The sequence below is a fragment of the Lathamus discolor genome, chromosome 8, assembly GCF_037157495.1.
Source record: "Lathamus discolor isolate bLatDis1 chromosome 8, bLatDis1.hap1, whole genome shotgun sequence".
Classification (NCBI taxonomy): Eukaryota; Metazoa; Chordata; class Aves; order Psittaciformes; family Psittacidae; genus Lathamus; species Lathamus discolor.
The window spans coordinates 18,325,398-18,347,833 of NC_088891.1; the positions used below are offsets into that span (position 1 = coordinate 18,325,398).

The 22,436-nt window shown below is 43.9% G+C and overlaps 1 protein-coding gene across 1 annotated transcript; it reads left to right on the forward strand.

Annotated features, from left to right (window-relative positions):
- The first annotated feature begins 879 nt into the window (after positions 1–879).
- TPM1 (tropomyosin 1) lies at positions 880–21,175 on the forward strand. Its single transcript, XM_065688853.1, is given in 10 exon segments — positions 880–1,219; positions 1,807–1,978; positions 1,981–2,237; positions 8,383–8,516; positions 10,219–10,336; positions 10,540–10,610; positions 11,429–11,504; positions 12,024–12,086; positions 12,341–12,410; positions 20,232–21,175. Coding segments are annotated over 10 exon segments (1,158 nt in total). The 5' UTR covers positions 880–1,105; the 3' UTR covers positions 20,315–21,175.
- The last annotated feature ends 1,261 nt before the right edge of the window (positions 21,176–22,436 follow it).

The following is a 22,436-nucleotide window of genomic DNA, read 5'->3' on the forward strand; positions in this document are numbered from 1 at the left end:
GGCTACCCCCAGGAGGGCAGCCGAGCCACCGCTGTCCCAGCTGAGGGGTGTTGTAATTCTCCTCTGCTTTTTCTGTTCCAGTTCAGCGTTTGGCCCCTTGCAATGTCCCTCCCCGGAGCCGGGAGTCCCAGCGAGGTACTGCAGAGGAGGGTGCTGGACGTGGGGAGCATTGGCAGCCCTGGCAGCTCTGCTCTGCCCCGGCACGGCCTGGGGAAGAGTGGAGAGCCATCCCGTGCCCCCGATGGTCATCTCCTCAACCCCTCCTCTGTGTCGCTCCTCAACCCCTTCCCCTTTGGTGCAGGAAGCTCTACCCTGCTCTGACCACAGCCTCGGTGCTCGTAGTGCCCCGCGCTGTACTGCCCGGCTCACTCTGGCACCCGAGCCTGCTGCAGCCTGATTTCTCAGCAGAGTTGCCCCTTCCCATTCTTCCTCCTCGTCCCCTGTCTCTGGCTGCCGAGGGAAGGTCTTACAACGCCTTCGTTCGGTCCGTACATCCAGTTAACCCCTCTCTGCCCCTCCGCTATCCTGCTTCAAAACAGACGGACTTCCACGGGTGGGAACGGCTCCAGAGCAGGGCTAGGGCCGCCCGGACGCCCCCACTCCTGCCTGCTCTTTTTTCTTTCTTTCACCCTTCCCAGGAGTAGCAGCGAAACGTCCCGTCTGCCGATTTGGAAACGGGAACAAATTGCTCCCCCGCCTCACCGCGCCCATCGCATCCCATATATAGTCAGATACACAGTCAAATGGCAAGCAGCAGCGAATGGGAGCGCTGAGCCTCCCAAAAAAAAAGCAGGGAGAGGGAGTGAGAGAGGGAAAGGGCAGGGACGAACGGAGGAGGGAGGGGAGAAAAAAAAAAAAAGCCCTTTCCAAAAAAGTATTGGATGTCTTGAGGAATGCAGTCGGCCCCCTGGGAAGGTACATATCTGTGAGGCTCTGCCCGCTCGCCCGCACTCAGCCGGCGCCGTCCCGCTCGGATCTCGGAGCAGCCCCGCACCGCCTCGGGGCCGCGCCAGGGTCTCGGACTCCATCGGGGCTGTCCAGCAACTTCCCAGGTTCTGCTTTCGGGTGCAGTTCGCGCGGGGACGCGCCTTAGCCCACCGCCGCCATGGATGCCATCAAGAAGAAGATGCAGATGCTGAAGCTGGACAAGGAGAACGCCTTGGACAGAGCCGAGCAAGCCGAAGCAGACAAGAAGGCAGCAGAGGAGAGAAGCAAGCAGGTCTGCACCGAGCACCGGGGCACAAGTCTTTCCAGACGACTCCTCTCTCCTGGTTTTTGTTTTTTTTTTAACTTTCTTCCCCGTGTTCTTTGGTGTATGCTGCTCCCCTCCCCCCAGACTAGCAGAACTTGACCTAAGGCAGAGCTTCACCCTGGTAGGATTCTTTCCCCGGCCCCAGCAGCCTAACTGAGAAGCGGAGCCCTGGGACAGCCGCATGGCTTGTGTCTTTGTCACGGGGGCAGGGCTGCCAAGCCTTCTTCGAGCAGTGTTAGCAATGGACAGACGTGCTGCCATTTGGCAAAGGACACAAATCTGTGTTCACCCCCTCCAGCACCACCCAGCAGACTTGTCCAGTTGCAGCTGCCCCCCCTTCCCAGATGTGTATCCCATTTTCCTGGTCTTCTCCAATCCCCCTCCTTTACACCTGGGGCTTTATTTATCTGGGGGAGGGAGACACATTGGTTGCACATTTCTGGAAGATCCTGGAGGAGGAGGGAAGAAGGGAGAGGGATTTAAACTTAACTTCCCACTTTTCTAAGCCCAGGGAGAAACATGCTTGTGCGTTGTATTTCCTCTTGTGCACCTAGTTAGAGGATGACATTGTGCAATTGGAAAAGCAATTGCATGTGACGGAGGATGCAAGGGACCAAGTGCTGGAAGAGCTGCACAAGTCAGAGGATAGTCTCCTCTCCGCAGAGGAGAAAGCTGCCAAGGTATCGTGCCCTTGCCACAAGCAAAGAGAATCTAACTGTCTCTCCTTCTCTCTCTCTCTGTCCGTCTGTCCTTTTCTGTCTCTTCTGCACTCGCACTTCTCCCTTTGCACGATCACGTTGCCTGCTGCACCTTTTCCTGCCTGCCCTCCCCTCTCCACCACGTTCCACCCGTATCACAGCTGGAGGACGAGCTGTTGGGTCTACAAAAGAAGCTGAAGGGCACTGAGGATGAGCTGGACAAATACTCCGAGTCCCTTAAAGATGCACAGGAAAAGTTGGAACTGGCTGACAAAAAGGCCACAGATGTAAGTTACCCCCATCCCTTTCACCACCCCCCACCCCGTACAGAAACCACACACTCCTGCACAGGACAGCCAGGACTCCTACCAAGCAGTGCTCCAAAGCTTTGCTGAGGGCAGGGTCCAGGCCCTTCCTGGGCAGGGAGGTGGGAAACACAGCACTGCCTCCTTGCATGAGGTTTGCACACTATCAGAGGCATTTGGTTGGGTTTCTGCTCACTCAGTATGTGCTTTTCATGTGTACTTGCCACTGCAGACATCAAAGTAAAGGGCGGATTGTCCATTCAGGTGATGGGGAAAATGGTTCGGGCTGGAACAACACAGTCTGGATAGTGAAGCAGAATCAGACATTTAATAGTAGATCCAGGAGACGGAGATCCAGAAGAGCAAGGGCTGCTAGTTCTGTCTTCAAGAGAGCTGTTTCTAGGCACTCATATGTTAGACCTGCTGCTAGATATGAGTTTGGCTCGCTCACTGGTCCCCGAGATAAAAGCTCCTCTCCTACATTTTTTTGTTTGTTTCCTTTTAACCTGGAAATTGCTGGAACTGTTTCACTTGTCAAAGAAAAGTTCAGTCTCATGTGAGAGAAAGTTGTCCAGAAGCTGACACTTGCTAGGCTTGCTGTTCAGAGGACAGGGACCCTGGGCGCAAGGAGATATATATAGCTCAGCACTTTATATGGTAATAATGCAAGAGCCTGTGTGTCTCCCAGGGCTTCATCCCACCCACCTGTCTGCCCCTGACATGCATTTAATGTATTGCATGCATGAACCATGTGAGTTTCTTGTCTCTGCTGTTGAGGTCCATCTGTCTGGCTGCTGCTGTACAATCCAGTTCCCTCCAAGTAAATCTCAGCTCTGAATTACAGGCTTAGGTGAAAGCACAGTATTTCCAAAGCAATGACCATCCTTTTCCTGTAACTGAGCTTTGAAAATTAATGTCAAAGCTATAATAAAAAGAGGAGTTGCCACAGATGAAGCAAGTAAAGTATTTCGGGGGGAAGGATGCTTTTAGAAGGGGAAATGTATTAAGCCCCAACTTTGCATGAAAGACAAGCTGCTTTCATCTTATTTTACTTCTAAAATGAATGAAGGATAAAAAAGTTTAACTTCATTGTGGCAATTAAGTTGTATAGCTTTGAGAGAGAACGCAAGAACTTAACATAAGTGTGCATAGAAACAGGAGCGAGAGGTTCTGTGCAAAATGTGGATCAGATTGTCTGTCGTTGTCTGTGTATGGCTGCATAGATGAGAGGCAGCTTCCTAGCAGGACGTTTATTTAACTTGTTCAAAGGAGCCGCATATAGATCCAGGGGAGATATTCCTTATAAGGAAAAGTATGCGGACTATTTGGAAATAGCTTGCCTAGGATGAAGGCAGGAGAAATCCTACCAGAGCCCCTTTATGAAACGAACGATCTTCCTGACCAATCCCAATGCCATTTTCCTTTGCTGGGAAACAGCATTTGGAAGTGAGTTAAAGGCAATTGTATTTGCAGTTGTCCCTCAGGTGGAGGGTAGGCAAGCGTCTTCTTTTCATGGAGATAAATGCTGTGTTTAATGGTATGTATGGAATACATCTGATGCTTTAAGGATGCCTTTCTTGTTGGCGATGCAGAGTATCTCTAGGGCATTGCAGTTGACCCAGTATTTGCCCTACTAGTTTGGATAGTTCCAAGCCTTAGGAAAAAGATAGGAGCAGGGGAGGGAGCGCCGGCTCCTGGGGTGGACTCGCCTTACACTGTGGGGGTGAGGAAACCTCACCTCGCCGGTATTAGCCACCTCACCTCGCCAAAGTGGGGCGCATCCCCTGAGCCCTGGAGCCACCTCACCCGGGGCACCCCGTGTCCCAGGAGCTGGTGTCACTCCATTGCTCACACTGGAGCGGTTCAGGGGCGGGGAAACTCGGGCCCCGGCCCCGGCCCCGAGCGGCTCGCGGCAGCTCGCGCCGTGCGCCGCCAGGAGGCGCTGCCGCCCCAGCCCGCCCACCTGGCGACGGCGGCCGCCGCCCGGCGCAGTCCAGTCCTGCCCGGTGCAGCCTGGCCCGGCCCAGCGGAGCCTCCTCCCGGCCGGGGCCGGCCTCTCCCCGGGCCTGCCCTCCTCGCTGCCCGCCCCGCCGGTGCGCCGCGCCGCTCCCTGCTCCGTGCCCGCAGCCCCGCCCCGCTGTGCTTTGCGGCGCGTTGCGGGGGGAGTTCTGGGGCTGAGGCAGGCGGTGCTGCAAGCGCAGGCTGGGAGAGGCGCGGGTATGGCGGCGATGAGCTCGCTGGAGGCCGTAAGGAGGAAGATCCGGAGCCTGCAGGAGCAGGCGGATGCCGCCGAGGAGCGAGCGGGCCGGCTGCAGCGGGAGGTGGACCAGGAGCGGGCTTTGCGGGAGGAGGTAGGGCCCGCCCGGCTGGGCTCGGGGGCCGCGGCCCGGTGGGTGCGGGTGCCAAGGGGAGGCCGACCCTCGCTGGTTTCTTGTCGGCTGGTCGGGTCGGGTCGGGTCGGGCCGTTCCTCCCTGCGCCGCCGCTTCTGACAAAATGGTTACCTGCCGGCGCGGCGGGCGGAGGCTACGGCTCCCGGCGGCAGGCCCGGGCCCGCAGGTGAGGGTGGGTCACTGCGGTGTCCGCCGCAGTACTGCGCTCTTCGGCCCGATAACCCGAGCGGTGCGGGGGGCACATGAAGCTGCGATGTGTGTCTTAGACCGCAGTAGGTCTGCTGGTGCCGACAGCAAAACGCTGAGCCGGTGTGAGGTTGAACTGGGGTGAGCTGTTTGAGACCGGGTCTTTGTGTTAAGTTCTCAGCAAGCTTTAGCGATACCCTCCCTCCTAAGTGATAGCTGTCGTCTTACCTCATCCAAACGAGTTCAATTGAGGGAAGTCAGCACACCAACTGTAAAGAAGTTACGTCCTTAAGACTGAACCTGAGATGGCCATGTCCAGGTGCTTGCCCACAGAAAACGCCACAATATGGTCCCTGTCAGTGGCTATCTGTATTATGTTTAACTAGTCAAAACCCCTGGCTAAGATGGAAAAGGAGCAGTAGATACGGTTTCAGGCAGAGACAAGAGCAGATATGGTCAGCACAGAAGAAGTAGTTATGGGAGGCAGTTACAGCAAAACATGATAGTGCTGCTGTTGGCCTTGCCCCTGACCTTGGGCAGTTCTACCAGCTTCTTGCCATAAAATGTACAGTGTTCTTTGTGGTGGTTTTGGTGTCTTCAGTGGTTGTGTAAAAGTGATGCGAAATATGTTTCTTATTCATGTAGTTTATTACAGTAGAAAAACTAATGACTATTAGGTTTCCTTATAATAAGGGGCTTTCTGCATGTTCTGGCCAGCAAGTTCAAAGGAAGAGCCTTCTCATTACTTGGAGGTGATCTTCCCAAGAAGCAAAATATGGCTTCTTGCACTTGTGTAATTGCAGCATTCTTGCAAATCACTTCACATAGCTCATTTTTTTCCAGTGAGGGATCATGTCACAGTCATGAACTTGTTTTATAAGGGTTTCTGTCTTAAAAAAAAACCAAAAATCCCTACTGGTTGTGTAGTAAAGGACACCGATTTTCCTATTTTCAGGAGCATGTATTGTTCTAAACCATATATTAAGGGATTTCAACTAAAATGGGAAGCTTTGCTGTTACCTTTGGTGTCAGAAGGAGTATTGCTGGAGAAGTGATTACAGCCTTACAGCCTTCTGGTGAAGTCATCTTGTTAGAGCTCAGCCACATTGCTATAAGACTTAGGATCCTAAAGGTTAATGTTTGTCTCCTCCCTGAAGTTGGTTTATGTGGCTGATGTGAAGTTCTGCAGAGCACATTTACATGGTATTCAAGATTTTGTTTGTGGGGTCAGTGCTGGGGTGAGTAGAGGCAGAAAACTGAACTCACAGCCACCTGCAGACCTGTACCTCTTCTATAGTGTTAGCTGTGTATTGATTTGTGTCTTGTATTGTGTGCAGCTATATTCCTGTGTGCTTGAGGAAGGGGGACTTTGAGAGCATAGCAGCAGGCAAGCTGAGGTGTGAATCTGACCCTTCCCTTAGTGCAGTGCCTTGCACGTGTAGCATGTGACCAGCTACAGTTGTCCTGTGGTTTTTCTGGTTTTTTCTTTCTTCCTGTGCAAGGTACGCATACACAAACAATGAAAAAGCTAAAGCTGTGGCCAAAACCTATCCTAGTTTACAGTGTTTGATTGTTAAACCAGATTGTTAAACGTTCCAAGGCTCTGATTAGCAGCCTTTGCCTTAAAAAAGAATCTCTCCTGGTTTGAGTGTATGTGTCTCGAGGGGCTATTGGTAATCCTGTTTTCAGAGTGCATTTTTCTTCCTCCTTCTGGAGAACAGAATCTCCCTTACACCAGTAATCATTAACACCCGATGGTAATTTATCCTTGTCATCGCTCATTGTGGAAATATGTGGTGTATAAGTGCTATGGCAAAAACGCAGAGGATCGTGTTTGTCTGTTGGCTGTGGGAGTGCCCCATAATGTCACTGTGTTTTTTTCCCCTTCTAACCAAATAAGGAGAGAAGTCCTGCTCTGCAGGGGAATAACTTGGGCCATATAAGGCTGGTTGGTAAACCCTGACTGAGGTACTGAGAGCAGGAAGTAAAAGTTTGAACTTTAGTCACCCAGTGTTTTCTGAGCATACTGTATGCTCTTATCATGATGAGGTGTCTTGACATGATAATAATTAACTTGTAACATTACATATTTCCGAAGGGTAACATTTGTGTGAGGTTGTTTTATTTCTCAAATGAGGGTGTTCAAATTCTTACTATTTGAAGCCAGAAGTCTGGAAATGCAGGCTTGGGGTACTACTGCTTGGTTACATAGCCAGAGAGTTTATATTCGTGTTAATGTGGGTCTCAAAGGATCTACATGATCACTGTCAATACTTGTTAATATTCAGACACATACTTGCTTCCCTGTTGACTTTTATGTCAAAGGTTGTTGTACTTGTCTGGTGTCTAAGTTAGTTTTACTTGTTTTACCTACAACAGAATTTTAGTTGTGGCCAACTGTATCCAGCTGCCTGTGGTGAGTAAGAGCAACAAAGAACAGTCCTTTACATGTTTAATTAAAGAAAAAATACCAAACTGATACTTTTGGTTTCCGGTGTGGATAGAGGATTGTTCCCCCCACCCCTACAGCATAGGAAGTTGAGATGTGTACTTCCTTATCTATAGCAAGATGGTTTTCAGTAGTAATTAAAAGTAACTTATTCTTGGAAGTAGTTAACTTTTTAGAATAAAGACCTTATTGTGTATATATATTTAGTGCTTAACAGCCTTTTGAGAAAAATAAGGTTTAATAATGAGGTTGTTATGAGAAGGCTGTAACAGAACTTACTTTGCAACTTAAATGTACATTTGAGAAGGTTAGAAGTTGAAAGTTTGTAATGATAAGAGACAGATGAGTTGCAAGTGTTATACAGAAGATGAAGTGAACAGGTAATGCAAGAGAGGCAAATCTGGGGAAGCTTGAGAATGGCAGCGGGGAAGAAAGATGTTTTAAGTGATTGTTGCCTGCACCAGGGCCCTTCTGAGATGTAACCTTTGCTGGTGCATTCTCTGTCAGCTCTTGCATAGCTTGCCTGTACACGAACTTGGGGTATTCGGGCATTTCTTTCATGTTCTCTTGCTCTCTCTGTGTTAGCTGTCTCATTGCAAGTATCAATGTAGGTATATTTTTGCATGTTTATTCTGAGCCCTTCTTATGGAACTCAAGGAAATACTGCAGCAGTTCTTAAAATATGGCAAGAGGTCATAAATAAAGGATTTGGGATAACACAGAATAGTCGAGTAGCTAGTTTGTGTTGATTTGACTGAGAAAAAGGCAGGGGGGCACAAACTGTTAATGTCTGCAAATACAGTAACAGAAAATGTTTGGGGAACGATACTTAATTCTTCCAGTGCAGTTCTTTCTGGTACAGATTGTAAACTCCTTAATGTGCTTCATTTAGAGGAAACATTAATCACTTTTTCCTCTGTTAAAGTAATAGCTTCACAATTCAATGAGGGTGTGTACATCTCTGTATGGGCTTTTTAGTGGATGAAGTCAGAAATTACTGAGTGCTGCTGTTAAATGGTGCTGGCAAGTATGTGGGATAATCTTTTATGAGAGGTGATGTGTGCCTTATTATGAATTAATTTCTGTTCTTCTTGTGCTTAGGCTGAGAGCGATGTAGCTTCTCTGAACAGACGCATCCAGCTGGTTGAGGAAGAGTTGGATCGGGCTCAGGAGCGCTTGGCTACTGCCCTGCAGAAGCTGGAGGAGGCTGAGAAGGCTGCAGATGAGAGTGAAAGGTGGGTGGGGCCACTATTGAATGGATGGTTACCCTCATGATAAAGATGATAATTGCCAGGGTGTGGGTTAGGGAAATAAATTAAACCACTCCTATGTCTCCAGGTATGTGTAATCCACTCTTCCCTACATGGACATTGGTTAAAGCTTGTTTGTAGGGATGTCCAAAATGTTGTAGGCTTGAATTCTTTTCCCGTCAAAGTTGTAAAGATTTAAGTGGAGTAGGGCTTTTGATATATCCTGCTACATCCTGGGAAAATTACTTGGCCCAGCCCAGACTTCTCTGTTTGGATGACAACCTCCTGAGGGTGATGTGATGCGCTTTTGGGCGATTCTTGATTTCATTGTGGGTAGAAAATCTTAGGGGAAGAGTAGCAAAGTGCTGGAAGAGGCACACAGTTTTCCCATTGGCAAGATTATTACATGAAGGTGAGCAAAGGATTAGCATGATAATTCCTTCAGGTTTAGGCTGGGGTTTCCAGAAGTACTTAACATAAGTTAGCAACTCAACATTTGTGGCTTTGGAGGACCTTTTTTACTTCTACAAGTATATCTGTGTTTTACTTCTACAAGTATATCTGTATTTATATCTGTGATAGTACCTTTTATTGTGAAAGAATCCTACGTATTGTAGGACCTGCTTGACCAAGTCCAGAGGAGGCCGTGAAGATGCTCTGTGAGCTAGAGCACCTCTGCTGTGGAGACAGGCTGAGAGAGCTGGGCTTGTTTAGTCTGGAGAAGACTCCAGGGAAACCTTAGAGCAGCTTCCAGTGCCCCTAAAGGGGCCACAAGAAACCTGGAGAGGGACTTTTTACAAGGCACATAGGGGAATGGTTTTAAACTGACAGAGGGGAAATTTAGATCAGACATTAGGAATAAATTCTTCCCTGTGAGGGTACTGAGGCACTGGCACAGGGTGCCCAGAGAAGCTGTGGCTGCCCCATCCCTGGCAGTGTTCAAGGCCAGGTTAGATGGGGCTTGGAGGAACCTACTCTAGTGGAAGGTGTCCCTGCCATGGGGTTGGAAATGGATGAGTTTTAAGGTCCCTTCTAACCCAAATGAGTCTGTGATGCTGTGTATTCTGCATATGTATTTCTATCTCATGAACAGTGCAGCCTATTGAAAAGTTTAAGTGCCTGAGTCTCTGCATTATGAAATAGTTAAGAGCATCGGGGACAAATGTGCATGGAAGGGGCAATAAGCAATGTTTTCTGTTGTGAAGGAGTTAAACTTTTCTTATTCAGAGCACAGAGAGCTTCAGTGCTCTGGGCTCTGACAAGGCAAAACTCACAGGAATCTGTTTGATGTATAAACATAATGCCTGTTAGTCCTGCAGGGGTTGTAACATGCTGTTTCATGGTGAGTGTAAAGGCACAGATGTCTTTAGTCGTCTTATTAGGTCTTTAGAATCCAGACCCTTTATTTACCGTTCTATAAGATCAGTTTTCCTTCAGTTTAAAATGGAAAAGGACAATACAGCTGAACTGTGGTAAGAGTGAAAGAAATTTAATTTTCTGTCTTTTGAAGACATGCTTTTCTCCTTTGAACTTCTGTAGTGTGATGCATAGAACTGTACCTTATAGTCGAAAGCATCAAATGTCTGATGTGCTTCATTCATCTGAAAGTCACACTCCATTCATAGTAGAGCTGGAGATAAACTGGCAAGTCCTGAATCTTGTATTTCCCCTTTGTCACATCTTTCAGAGGAATGAAGGTCATTGAAAATAGAGCCCAAAAGGATGAAGAGAAGATGGAAATCCAAGAGATCCAGCTTAAAGAGGCTAAGCACATTGCTGAAGAGGCTGACCGCAAGTATGAAGAGGTCAGTTCCTGAGTGCAGGTCATCTGTTTCTGAAGCACTTTAAGCTGTGCCTGTAATTCTCCCACTTCCCCTCCCCAGCTTTTCTTTGCCTGTTGACCAAAAAATGGGAAGACACCTAACTCCCTGCTTTGTAGGTGCAGAAACTGGTGAGGTGTGCTTGCAGCAGTGTGATATCCCTAACTGTCATTTGCCTTTTCCTGTAGGTGGCTCGTAAGCTTGTGATCATTGAGAGTGACCTGGAGCGGGCTGAGGAGCGTGCTGAACTATCAGAAAGGTAAGTGCTGAATTGCCCCAAGATGTGTGTGAGGTGCTACAAGACAACTGTAACAGCATGAAACAGTGGCAGTTCACCGTTTGTTCAGCTCAAAGCTATGTTTTGCTCATTTACTCTACTGGTCAAAATAAATGGTCAACGCCAAAGTAAATGTGTTCGTACCTGTGTGTGCGCGTGTGTTTTGTCACTGCATGCTGTACCTGCACACTGATTTTGTGAATGGCTTTTGTGCATTTCATGTGTTCACTAACAGCCAAGTCCGACAGCTGGAAGAACAGTTAAGAATAATGGATCAAACCTTGAAAGCATTAATGGCTGCAGAGGATAAGGTACTGATACTAATGAACAGTTTCTAGGTTTAACTGCAACCCAAGGTCTTTCAGCTTCCATAGCCGATTAGCTCACTCAGTAGTAACAAATTAGTCCTCGCTACGCTCTTTACTTTCCTTGCATCTTGCTTTGGTGGTTTTCTTTGGTCTCTTTTTTGTTTATTTATTCATTTTTACCTTTAAAACTGATCTCTTATGCAGCCGAAAAGAAGCTGAACTGTCTCACCTGTAAAGGCTGTGTAAATATTTCTGTGTAAGCCAAATGCTATAGATAATTGTCTGGTTGTTGTCTTAATGTACACTTAAAATGGAATTTGGCATCACAAAGAGTTGCTTTCAGTCTGTGATGGATTCAGCTGCTTTTGAGGCCGTTCTTTTGCTCTTTAATTGTTTCATTTTTCTCTATCTTTTCCCCCTGTTTTCTCCTGTTTCTTTTGCTTGACTGAATCTTCCACCCGCCCCTTTCCTGCCCTCCTTCCGAAATAACAGCAAATGTGCTGAGCTTGAAGAGGAGTTGAAAACTGTGACCAACAACCTGAAGTCGCTGGAGGCTCAGGCTGAGAAGGTAGGCTAGAGACTTACGTGAGAATGTGTCCCTTACACTGTCATCTGGATTGGCCAGAGGGTTTTTCTTTAAATGCTGATCACTTGGCCAGCATTTCAGCAAAGCCATTGTCAAGTATTTGGATGTAGTGGAACATTGGCATTCCTTCTGGTTCGAATAGGTCAGTATATTTGACCACAACTTCTGTTAAGTAGCTTGACAGGATTAAATATTACTTACAGAATGTCCCTTAAAATGGCACTTGTGTGCTAACATTAAATTTCTCCAAATGCCACTCCTCTTTAAAACTGTAGTACAAATTTCTACTCGAGAGTTTCCACCCTATAGCCCTGGAAAATAACTCATGAGAAGTTTATGAACTCTGTATTATCATAGTCTGGTAAGTGGGATTAATTTAGTTATCCCCATGTTAATTTCCTGTATGCAGTTGGTCTATATAAGAAAGTCTTGAAAGTGGCATTTTGTGGTGTATATATAGAATACTTTGTCTAAAATCAGTGATTCTCTTTCTAATTACAGTACTCACAGAAAGAAGACAAATATGAGGAGGAGATTAAAGTGCTGACTGACAAACTGAAGGAGGTAAAATTAGAGCTGTTCTTTATAACAGATCTTCCAGTGTAACTTTGATTCTTTAATATAAAGACTACTTTGATGCTTTAAGGATGAACATGTAATTTAGAGACAGTTTAGTGTTTAATTTCACCTAAAGATTAATATCACCTTACTGTTTGCCTGCTTTCATTGCACTTCTTTCCTCATTTGAATTGTTGCTCCTCTATTCATAATTACTGTGTGTAAAAGACTAAAGTAGTCTGTATTTGTCTTGACTTCAGGCTGAGACCCGTGCTGAATTTGCTGAGAGGTCAGTAACCAAGCTGGAGAAGAGCATTGATGATCTAGAAGGTATGGAGATTTTGGTTTTTCTCACTTATTATAGAAATACAGATCTTATTCTTTTGGTTTTGTTTTGTTGGGTTTTTTCAGTACCCAACTCTACTCATTTAACTTGTCTTGCTTATATAAATGAGTCTGTCTAAAGAGTAAAATAGGCAAAATGGTTCTGACTGAAATGTATTGATCACTCAGATGCTTCAGGTGAAGTGTTTTGCTCTTGCCTGTTCCTTTTTCTCTCATGTTCTCAAGACTCCTTTCATTTTTTTGCTTTATAGTCTTCTACTTGGAGGTATATAAATGTATAGGGTAAATGAGAAGATGATAAGTATTGTTATTATCTTACTGACGAGCTGAGTTATGTTTGTAACGATCGGGAATGTGGTAAGCTAACTTGATTTATTACTGTGATAAGTATTTTGTGACACAGACCTATTGCTGGTTTTCAGTAAAACTAATAGGCTGTATGCATAATCAGAAGGACAAGTTATTTAACTTCAGAGAGGTTTAGGGTTTTAGTTCCTTCAGAACTGCAATAGAATAGTAGAATGTGCTTAATAATTAAAAGTTATGTGGAGTTTACTATTTAGATGCATTACACTAAGTCTAGGATTTTAAGAAGCTTGATTGCTTGACATGGCAGGCTGACTTCTACATAAAGGGTATGAAATATCTAGGTAGCGGCTGAAAAATAATGATCGGTGACTCAGGAAGGAGGCAAGGGAGGAAATCTTAAGTGTTCAGAAGGAATAGAAATTGCTGTAAGAAACTGAGATTATGACATCTTACAAACCAGAGTGGTTTAAAAAAAACCAACAAAACATGGAAAATAAATGGTAGTGTCCTTTTTGGGGCCCATTTTTTATCTTTTCTCCCAAGCTCCTGTGTGCCCTCCTAATCTGTGTTAAAACAAAAATCCAGGGCAGTAAAACATGGATTTTGCTTCCCTTGTACGCTTTCTTGCCTTGGTTTTCTCTGTATCGCAGGTTGTCCCAATGGCAGTGCAGTTAATGAACTTGTCACATAAAACTATACAGTAGTGATTTCTTTATTGTTCTCTAATGCTGTGATTTTTGTTTTGTCTGTCGCAACACCTCTTTCTGTTCGCTCTTCCCCTTCCCTACGGCCTCTGGATGGTATCCCATGCCACCACCTCCACCTTCCATCCTGTGATCACGCTACTTTTCCTTGCACACCTCTGCCTTCCCCTGGGGGAATGTTAGATGAGCTATATGCTCAGAAACTGAAGTACAAAGCCATCAGTGAGGAGCTGGACCACGCTCTCAACGATATGACTTCCATGTAAATGTCTTCCCAGCTTGTGCCTGCACCTGCTTCCCTGCCCTCATTGATTGTGCAGTTCCAGCCTTGTGAAATTTTACTCCCTGTGTAGCGGGAGATGCATTATTTTAATGAGACTAGGTGTACAAAATACCATGAACAATATCTTTACCGTGGCAGAGTGTGGGTGAGTTTTGTGCAGAGCCTGGTAAATACTCATGGTGATTTTGTAAGCTGCCTGATAAGCTTGTGATGTTTACTCTTTCATTCCATATCTGCAATCCTTGTGTCTTGTAGTTGCCCTTTGTTTGTAGCTCTGCATTTATCCTTTCAGTTTTCCTCTGTTCAAGCACTGCCTCCCAGGCCCATCGCATTCAGTTTACCAAAGAAAACTGCCTCTATACTCGTTGCATTTGGGGTGTGTTTTTCTGAAGTCACAGGTTTTTTTCTGGCAAAGTTCCTACACAAGTTTCAAAGAAGTTTAGATTTAACTGTATCAGTGTATCAGCTGTATCAGTGACAGTGGAAGTGGTTTATCTAAGTTTCCTTAACTGCTCTGAAAATTTCAGCTGTTACCACTAAATTCCAAGTGTAGAAATTGATTTAAAACACTTTGTCATTTAAACCATATCAAAGTGACATTTGAATTGTAGGTTTCTTCTGCATGTAGTGGTAGGTGTATTTTGCATATACTGAAAGTGTGGTAGCATCAACTTCAGTCATAAGGAGAATATAAAAAGCGTATTAGGTGGCAGGAAAGCAGTTGTAAGGTGCAACTGATCCATGCAGTGTTTGATATAAACTGACTCTCCTTCCATCAGCCAAAAGCTCTGAACAGAGGTCAGCTATGCTAAATCCACCTTCCCATGCTCATACCTTCCACTTGCATGAACCCTGTAGGGTAGACATGGGAAAGAGGAAGAGTTGTGGCTCTCAGGTGCTTGTGAGGGGCAATGTTTAGTCCCAGCATTTCTTCTGGAAGCCAGCATGCTTTCAGCAAGGCGTAAGCTTTGCTTAGAACTTGAAATGTATTTTGCATGCACCCATATTTTAGATGCTTTTTCTTTTGCTTTTTTCATCCCTATATTCATGCATTACTTCCCTCCCTCTCTCTCCCAACTTGTTAGCAGGGCTGTCACATTGTATGCTTTGTATGCTTTGATTTATTTTTAGTTGATTTTTAAGTCCCTCTTCCTCTCCCCAAAATATGCTTTTGCTCAGTGGCTTCTCAAGCAAATGGATTTCTTTCTTCCTCCTCTGTGTATTTATTCATTTTGGGATCTTTCTAAATGGAAAACAGACTTTAAAACGTACTCTACTGGTCCTTGAGGACATGACTGTAACATTCCAGTCCCAGCATGGTGTGGTGTTTCCCCAGTAGTCATCTTGGCATGCTGGTCTCTGCTGTGCTGTTACTGCTTTTTTGTGAGTCTTTACTGCACCTTTTTTATTTCCTACCTTATTTCACTTTTTCTTTTCATGCAGATAATTTTCTTTGCTTCACTTCTGCAAAGACATCTTCATCGGGTTGGATAAAACATCTTTCCAAGCTTTGGATGTTTCATGGGTTCATTGTCTTGTCTTCTAGCTTAGTTGGCTCTATTTCTCTAGCACCTGTCTCAGAACATGCTCTGTTTGTGCTCTGCTGTACAGAAACTCTACATCTCTCAATGTAAAATAAACATCCCAGCTGTATTCCCTTTGCTATTCCCTTGCCTTTTATTTATTTAAATAATTGTTTCAGTTATTAATAAAAATTTATGCTTTTTTGCCATTAGGGTTTAAATTTTTTTTGGTGTTTCCATTTTCTTTCTGCAAACACTTTTGCCTGGATGTTGACAATGCAAAGCCAATGCTAGTAGTCTATGGGATGAGAATTTGAGGAATTTGGAGGTCAGAACTGACCAGTTATGTTCTCAGTCTTTTTCAAAATCTGATGTAGATAAAACGACAAATAGACGTAATGGGAATTTTTTCAGCTGTTATTGTTAGGCCAAAATATGCATGGATGCTGCTCCCTTGGGGTCACTTGGTCATGGGAGTGTGGCTGGAGAGCAGATATGTCCTTGGCACCAGATTTTTCACTTCAAAGTCTGAATTTTTTTCTCCTAGCTTGATGCTGAAGACTTCCTGTCTTTATATAAATGTCGGAGATAACTTAAATGTTTGCGACACATTTAAAGGAGCAATATAAAAACTGTTTTGTTTTTTTTTTTTTTACACCAAAATAGCCCTTTCAGTGTCTTGCAAGAAAGTTTTACCCTCTTTCACACCTCAATTATTCAGCAAAGACATTGCTTGCGAAATTTTTGTTTCTTTTTTACTTCCCTTGAATGGCATGAGACTTCAGCCGTGGTTGGAAGTTCAGCAGGGAGATTTCAGTGGTTTTTTTCACTCTCATGCTTAGTTCTGTGAGTTTGAATTGCAGGCTCAGGAGAAATGTTTCAGAACCAGAGTAGGAAAATTCTCATCATTAATAATGAAATTATTCTGCTGCAAAGTGAAATACACAGATTTATTTGAAAGCCTAAACATTGGCTCTGAGCTGATTTGATGGTCCCTAATTAAAGATGGGGCATTAACTACTGACACCTTGCTTTTTTGTACTGTTATTTGCAAGTACAGAGTTAATTGTGCTGTTTTAATTGAATTTTCTTTATAATGAGAAGTTATTTTCCAATTCATGTTGAAGTGAATCAGTTTAAACTGGATTGATATCCTGTCATGCCTGTCACTGTATATATTGCTCAACACAGCTAAGTAAACTCATCATAGTGTAGCTGACTTTCCGTTTTTAGCTTGTAGAATAATGTGAATGTGTCTTTCTGTTAAACCTCAAGATTATTCAGCAGTGCAGTTTAGGCTAGATTAACTCCCCTCCAAGTAAGGCTTGTAAATGGGTGCATTGTTCTACCCCTGCCATTCTAAGTTAACTTTGTCTCATCCCAGTTTTTGATGCCATGATACATGTCCTTATTTTATTGGCTGTGGGGAGACGCCCAACTACAGGATATTTATCTCCAGTCATAGGTAGTCTGGATAATAAGGTTCAATAACTTAATAGTCATCAATTGAGATGCAGTAAGTGGGTGTGTAAACCCATGAGTGTTGCAACTGAAAAGTAAAATGTCTGATGTGAAGGTTAACCAGATAGAATGGGATGAGCATTTGTAAAATGGCTGAAGCTAACATGGGTAGCTTCACAAGTGTAAGGGTCAGCTATCACTTGTTAGCTGAGCCAGAGTAACTTATGCTGCAGCAACTCAAACCCCTCAATCTATTGTGTGTTTTGGTTTTTTGTATTGGTAGTACATTGCAATATCATTGTTTCTTAAGAGAAGTAAAGAAGGCAAAATCCGTGTAGCAACCTGGTAATTTTTAACACAGTAATTTAGAACATCAGTATTTAAATCTTCTGTTTTCCTTCAAACACATATAATCAGCTGTCTGCGCTCTAGGGTGATGCATTGCTGGACAGAGTACTGGAAATGGGCAATGCAGTGCAGATACCCAGGTAGCTGTATACAGAATTTCTAGCTGGCCCTGCTGCACTCACCTTGACTCCACTGTTGGGGTATTTCAGTGCTTTTGTCACTGTTAGACCTGACCTGTGCATTCTGCTATACATCCCTCAAGGTCTGGCCATGTGTGGCTAGCCATGTGCGTGAGGCTTATTGACAGAAGCACAAGGCTGGCTCTGTCTCGTTTGCCTGGGTGCTCTGCTATGCTGAACTGAGCCTCACTGGGCCTGCACCAGAGCTTGAACTCCCTGCTTGGCCTAAGGTGGCTGCCGACAGAGTCAGCCCTTGGCTCTACCTCTGTGGTAAAGCACAACCCAGGCACCCTGCCTGTGGGCAGGCAAGGCTGACTGTACACTTGGTAATGCTTTCCATGATTTTCATCTTGTACATGGAGAAATACTGTAAGTCTCTGGCCCAGAGAGTTTTCTGTAATGAAGGTAAGCATAAAGTTCTTAGTTCAAATTATGTTGTCATGTTTGAATAACAACTAAATGCACTTTGCCAAAGTGAAATTTTAGTTACTCCAAGGTTTTGATATTATTTCCACATATCTGTGCCGTTGTCTTGGTGAGAGAGATAAGACCTGGTTGTTACCAGCCCAGCATCAGAGCTCTGAATTGTGCCCTGGTTTTACTGATCTGGCTGTTGGTGTTTGGGCTGGAGAAGACGCTGTAAAGAGTTGCCACTCACAGCACAAGTGTGACCTACAGACCAGCTCACTGCACAGCTTTGCTGTGTCCAGAGCCTCCAGGGGAAGAGGATTTCAGTGGAAGCTGTTAGGAAGCTTGTGGAAAAGAATCAGAAACAGTCATTTCCTGTAGGGGAACAAGCTGGAATCATGAGGTCAGAAGTGCAGTTTGAATCTAGACTCTTGAGAAGAAAACAGACAGTTTGAGAAAACAAGACAGCTGTAAAGCATCATGGAATGTTCTTTCACCCTGCAGAGCAACTCTCACTGAGTGCACTGTCACATCATAGCTGTGGTTGTTCTCTTTGAATGTGAACTGTCCTCTCCGTTTGCTGTATTTGAGCAACACGTTTTCATGCTTCCATTTCATTTTCACTGAATGTCTGAGTTTGTTTTCTTGCAAAGTACAAGTGGACAGTTTAAAGGTATCAAAGTGTATTGATACAAATAACAGAAGTATGCATCTATAGTAAGAGTGTCATTTCAGCTGTCAGATTCCTCAGGGAAGGGCAGGAACTGAGTCAGACCTAGTGGTAGGTGGCTACTAGCATCTCTGCTGCTGTTTACTTGCCCTGGTTGTGACACAGTTGTTTTCCCTTCACTGACAGATGAGGTTCTCCCTCATCTTAATAGGTCTTAAATATTTAACAAAGAAAAATGGCACTCAGAAAACAAATCTTCCACACACTGTACATGAAGATTAAAGCAGGACTTGGTTCTTCTAGGAATATATAGCTGCAGTTCTTCTGTTTGTATTTCCACTCGCCTGTCTCACTGCTGTTCCCAACAACAGGAGTCTTAGACAGTTCTTCATAGCTTATAATAGCTGTTTGTTGGAGTAGCTCCTTAATTACTAGAGTTCTAGAAACAAAGGTAAAATGTTTCTCTGTGTGTTACTGAACTGTCTGTGGTGTGACCAGTTTCTTTATTAACTCTTATTTAACTGTTTTCTCTGTCTAATCTGTCTTCATTCTGCCTCTTTTTTCCCTTCTAACCTGCTTGCTGCCTGTACAGACCAACTCTACCAGCAACTTGAGCAAAACAGTCGCCTAACTAATGAACTAAAGCTGGCATTGAATGAGGATTAAACTCTAGTGTGACTATACTGTTAACTTGTTTTAAAACTGCTTCTTCCAAATTTCCTTAAGAATGAATCACTTAAGAATGAAATATAGAAATAAGCAAGAAACATAGAAGTTGACTTTTTACAGGCTATTGATTCTGTGGTAAATTAATGGATGAAATTCTCAGTTTCTTTTGGAAACATATGAAAATGCTTCTTCTGGATGAGGCTTTTCATTATTATTATATGCACACCTGTTTGGAGGAGCAGTAAGCTCTTTGGCTGTGTAATAGCTTCTTTTCACTTTATTAAACAGCTACAGTATTCAGCTAACAGTATCCAAAAAGTAACAGCCTTCCCTGTGGAGGGGCACTTAGTTTACCTGACATCAGGAATTGGCCTTAAGATTTTCACTAGAACATGGATGAAAGAAAAATGTTCACCAGGATTCACATTTCCCTATTTCAGAAGAACACAAAGGATATTTATGGCTGGTTTGCTATCCGGAGACTTTAATGCAATAATTTTGCATTATTATGAATTGGGCTGGTATTGACTTAAAAAAAAAACCCAAAAAAACCAAAAACACCCAAACAAACAACAAAACCCCTAGGAATGGGAGCTCCATCTGCAAATCCTTGGTCAGTTTGAAGGTATGCTTGCATTAGTCTGAGGCTACTATTACTGGATTCTGGTAGGATGCATCTCTAGAACATTGTGCTCATTTATTGTATCAAATAAGTGTGTTAAATGACTGTCCTATAAAAGTGTGCATGCAACATAAAGCTACTAACTTGGATTTGAATTATTTTCTAGAATAAATAGATTTCTTAATGTCACTTCACTGAGATTAGAAGAGATGAGTTTTAATTTTGTTTGTTCTTTGCAAGCTCTGAAGTACATGAAACTTTAAGCATGGATCTGCAAAGAATTTAATTCTTATTGCCCTACTTAAAAAGAGGGAAAAAAAGGGATTCTCCATCCCACATTCCTATGAGCAAACAGCTTCCAGAATGTGCAAGAATTGTGTCTCTGTTGGCAGTGCATTTTCTTAACAAATGCAGCTGTGAACAGTTCTAAACTTGCATTACTTGCTCTTCGTTTTATTAATTTGGAATTCTCTAGCTGTGTTGTCTGGGGACGTGGGTATTTATGAGCATGCACATTTCTTGCCTTTCTAAACCCTCCAGTAGAGATGAGGATTGCATGCCTTCGTGTTCTGAGAACCAGTGCCTCCAAAGAACTGCTATTCATGTTTTGATTTTCTAATCCCACAACAGAGAAAGTGGCGCATGCCAAAGAAGAAAACCTTAGTATGCATCAGATGCTGGATCAAACTTTACTGGAGTTAAACAACATGTGAAAACCTTCTTAGCAGCAACCACATGATTTGTTTATTATTTTTACACCTGCTTGCCGTGAACCCCCATAAATGTGTCTTTTTTGTTTGTTTTTTCACCACAGTCACAAGATCATCTGCTAAATTATCAGGCAGAGGTCAGGGAAACACCAAAATGGGCAAGCCAGATGCAGGTTAAACTATACTACATTATGGTTTAAATGTGCCATTTCCCAACCAAAATGTTACCTACACTTCGTAGAGTTCAGCAGCTCAGTCTGCTTAGTCTTTTGAAGAATCCTGGCTGTGGCAGAAAGTGTCCCTCAAGTGCCAACTACAGTTTATGACAAGAAGAATGATGTATGTTCAAGAGAGATCAGGTGGAAATGGTGCTATTTTGAACAAAAGGTTCTACTGAAGCCTTTTGTTTGATATCAGACAAGTCAGGAGTTGTCCAGCACAGTAATTTATTTTTGTCAGAATTCTGTTGATCTGTGAGGATTTGGACTTTCTGTGCCTTCCGATTCAATAACACAAAGATATGTAAGCGACAGAGACAAGTGAAGGCTTCCAGAGTTCTTACATTGTCTTCTTGCAACTCAATACAGAAGTGTAGGTCAGCATTTCACCTTGAGTTTTCATGCGATTGTATTTTTCATGTTGAAATGAAAGATTCAATAAATTCAGGGGAAACCATAAATTTGGAAAAGATTGTTTCAAAAATGTATTTTATTTGTGTGTATTTTGGGGAGGGGGAGGACTTTATAAACCGATATTCGCCTCACTTTTTTTCACACTTTCTTTGAGCAGTTTTAAAAGTATACCTGTATGTAAACATTGTATAATGATATGGAATAAAATGCACATTTTAGGACATTTTTTAAATTTTGCTCTCCTGTGGTTTGTTTCTCGCCACGTTCACTTCCTGTATATCTCTGTGTCAAACAGGCATGTGTACCATGTGTCTCTATGGGGTGTGCTGTTAACACGTGGGCTTTCAGGCTCTTTTGTGCTGTTAGGCTAATGTATAAAAATGCAATGAAATTAAGAAGTTTGGACTGATGTGGATCTGCAGCTCCTATGAGGGGCCCTTTGAGGACCATATTGCAGGAACCTGCCCCTGTCCCAGATGGGTGCAGAATTTAATTGTTCCCAAACGAATGATAAGAGCTTTCCAAAACTGACCAAAACACTTCTGTAAGATCACTGCAGAACTCACATAGACTTCTGTAGGAAATGAGCCCTGAAGACCATGCTCTTGGAAGCACCGCCATGTATTTGTGTATCTTATCTGTTAATGTGTTAATTTACTTTGATACAGTGACAAACCTTGCAAAATGATGAGTCAAGTTCACAAGAGATCCTTTCACCCAACTTTCCAGTGCTGGTTGCTAATTTCTGCACGTGTAGGTATCTTTATTTGAAATACAAGCTCTGTCAATGAGCACTTCAGAACTTGAAGAATAATTCTTATTCCTTCTTTTTCTATAGTACATTGCTGAAAGGTAATGCTGTCAACCTTTCTAGAAGCAAGGAGTTCAGTAGGAGACAGGCATAGATAACCTTCCAGATCATCAAAGAATCTCCGTTAGTGGACCCTTAGCAAGCAACTGACTTTAAAGCAGTTTAGCAAGCAAGCCAAGAGACTTTCTCAGCAGCTGGTGTAGTGGCCATAGGGTAAAGTAATACATAATAATTTCATGTTAAATGGGAGTCAGAGAGGGACGGTGTATTGGTGTATTATATATGTCTTCCGGTTTTGAACCTAGTAACATTACAAGCTTTTTCATGATTCATTGGCTGCTGCCAAGTCATCCTGAATGGAAAGGATGAGCTCTTTGGCTTCACATTTCCTTTTAAGTGTTTTGGGGAAGCAAAATACATGTTACAAGGCACCTACAGTGCCTTAAGCTGGTACTGGAGGCTGACAGTCTAAACCTCTAGGTAAGAGTTGTGCAGAGGTAAGTTATTGTCATCTCTTTTCTTAGCACAAGGGTGGAAACTCGGGTAATTGGGCTCTAGGAGTGGAAGCCTCCACACACTTGCGGCTCTGAGTGGTGCTGCCGGAGTCAGTAGGTCTGCTTCCTGTAGGAAGTGCTGTGCTGGATAGTAGTTTGTAGGGTAGGGCTGAAGGCCACCCAGAGAG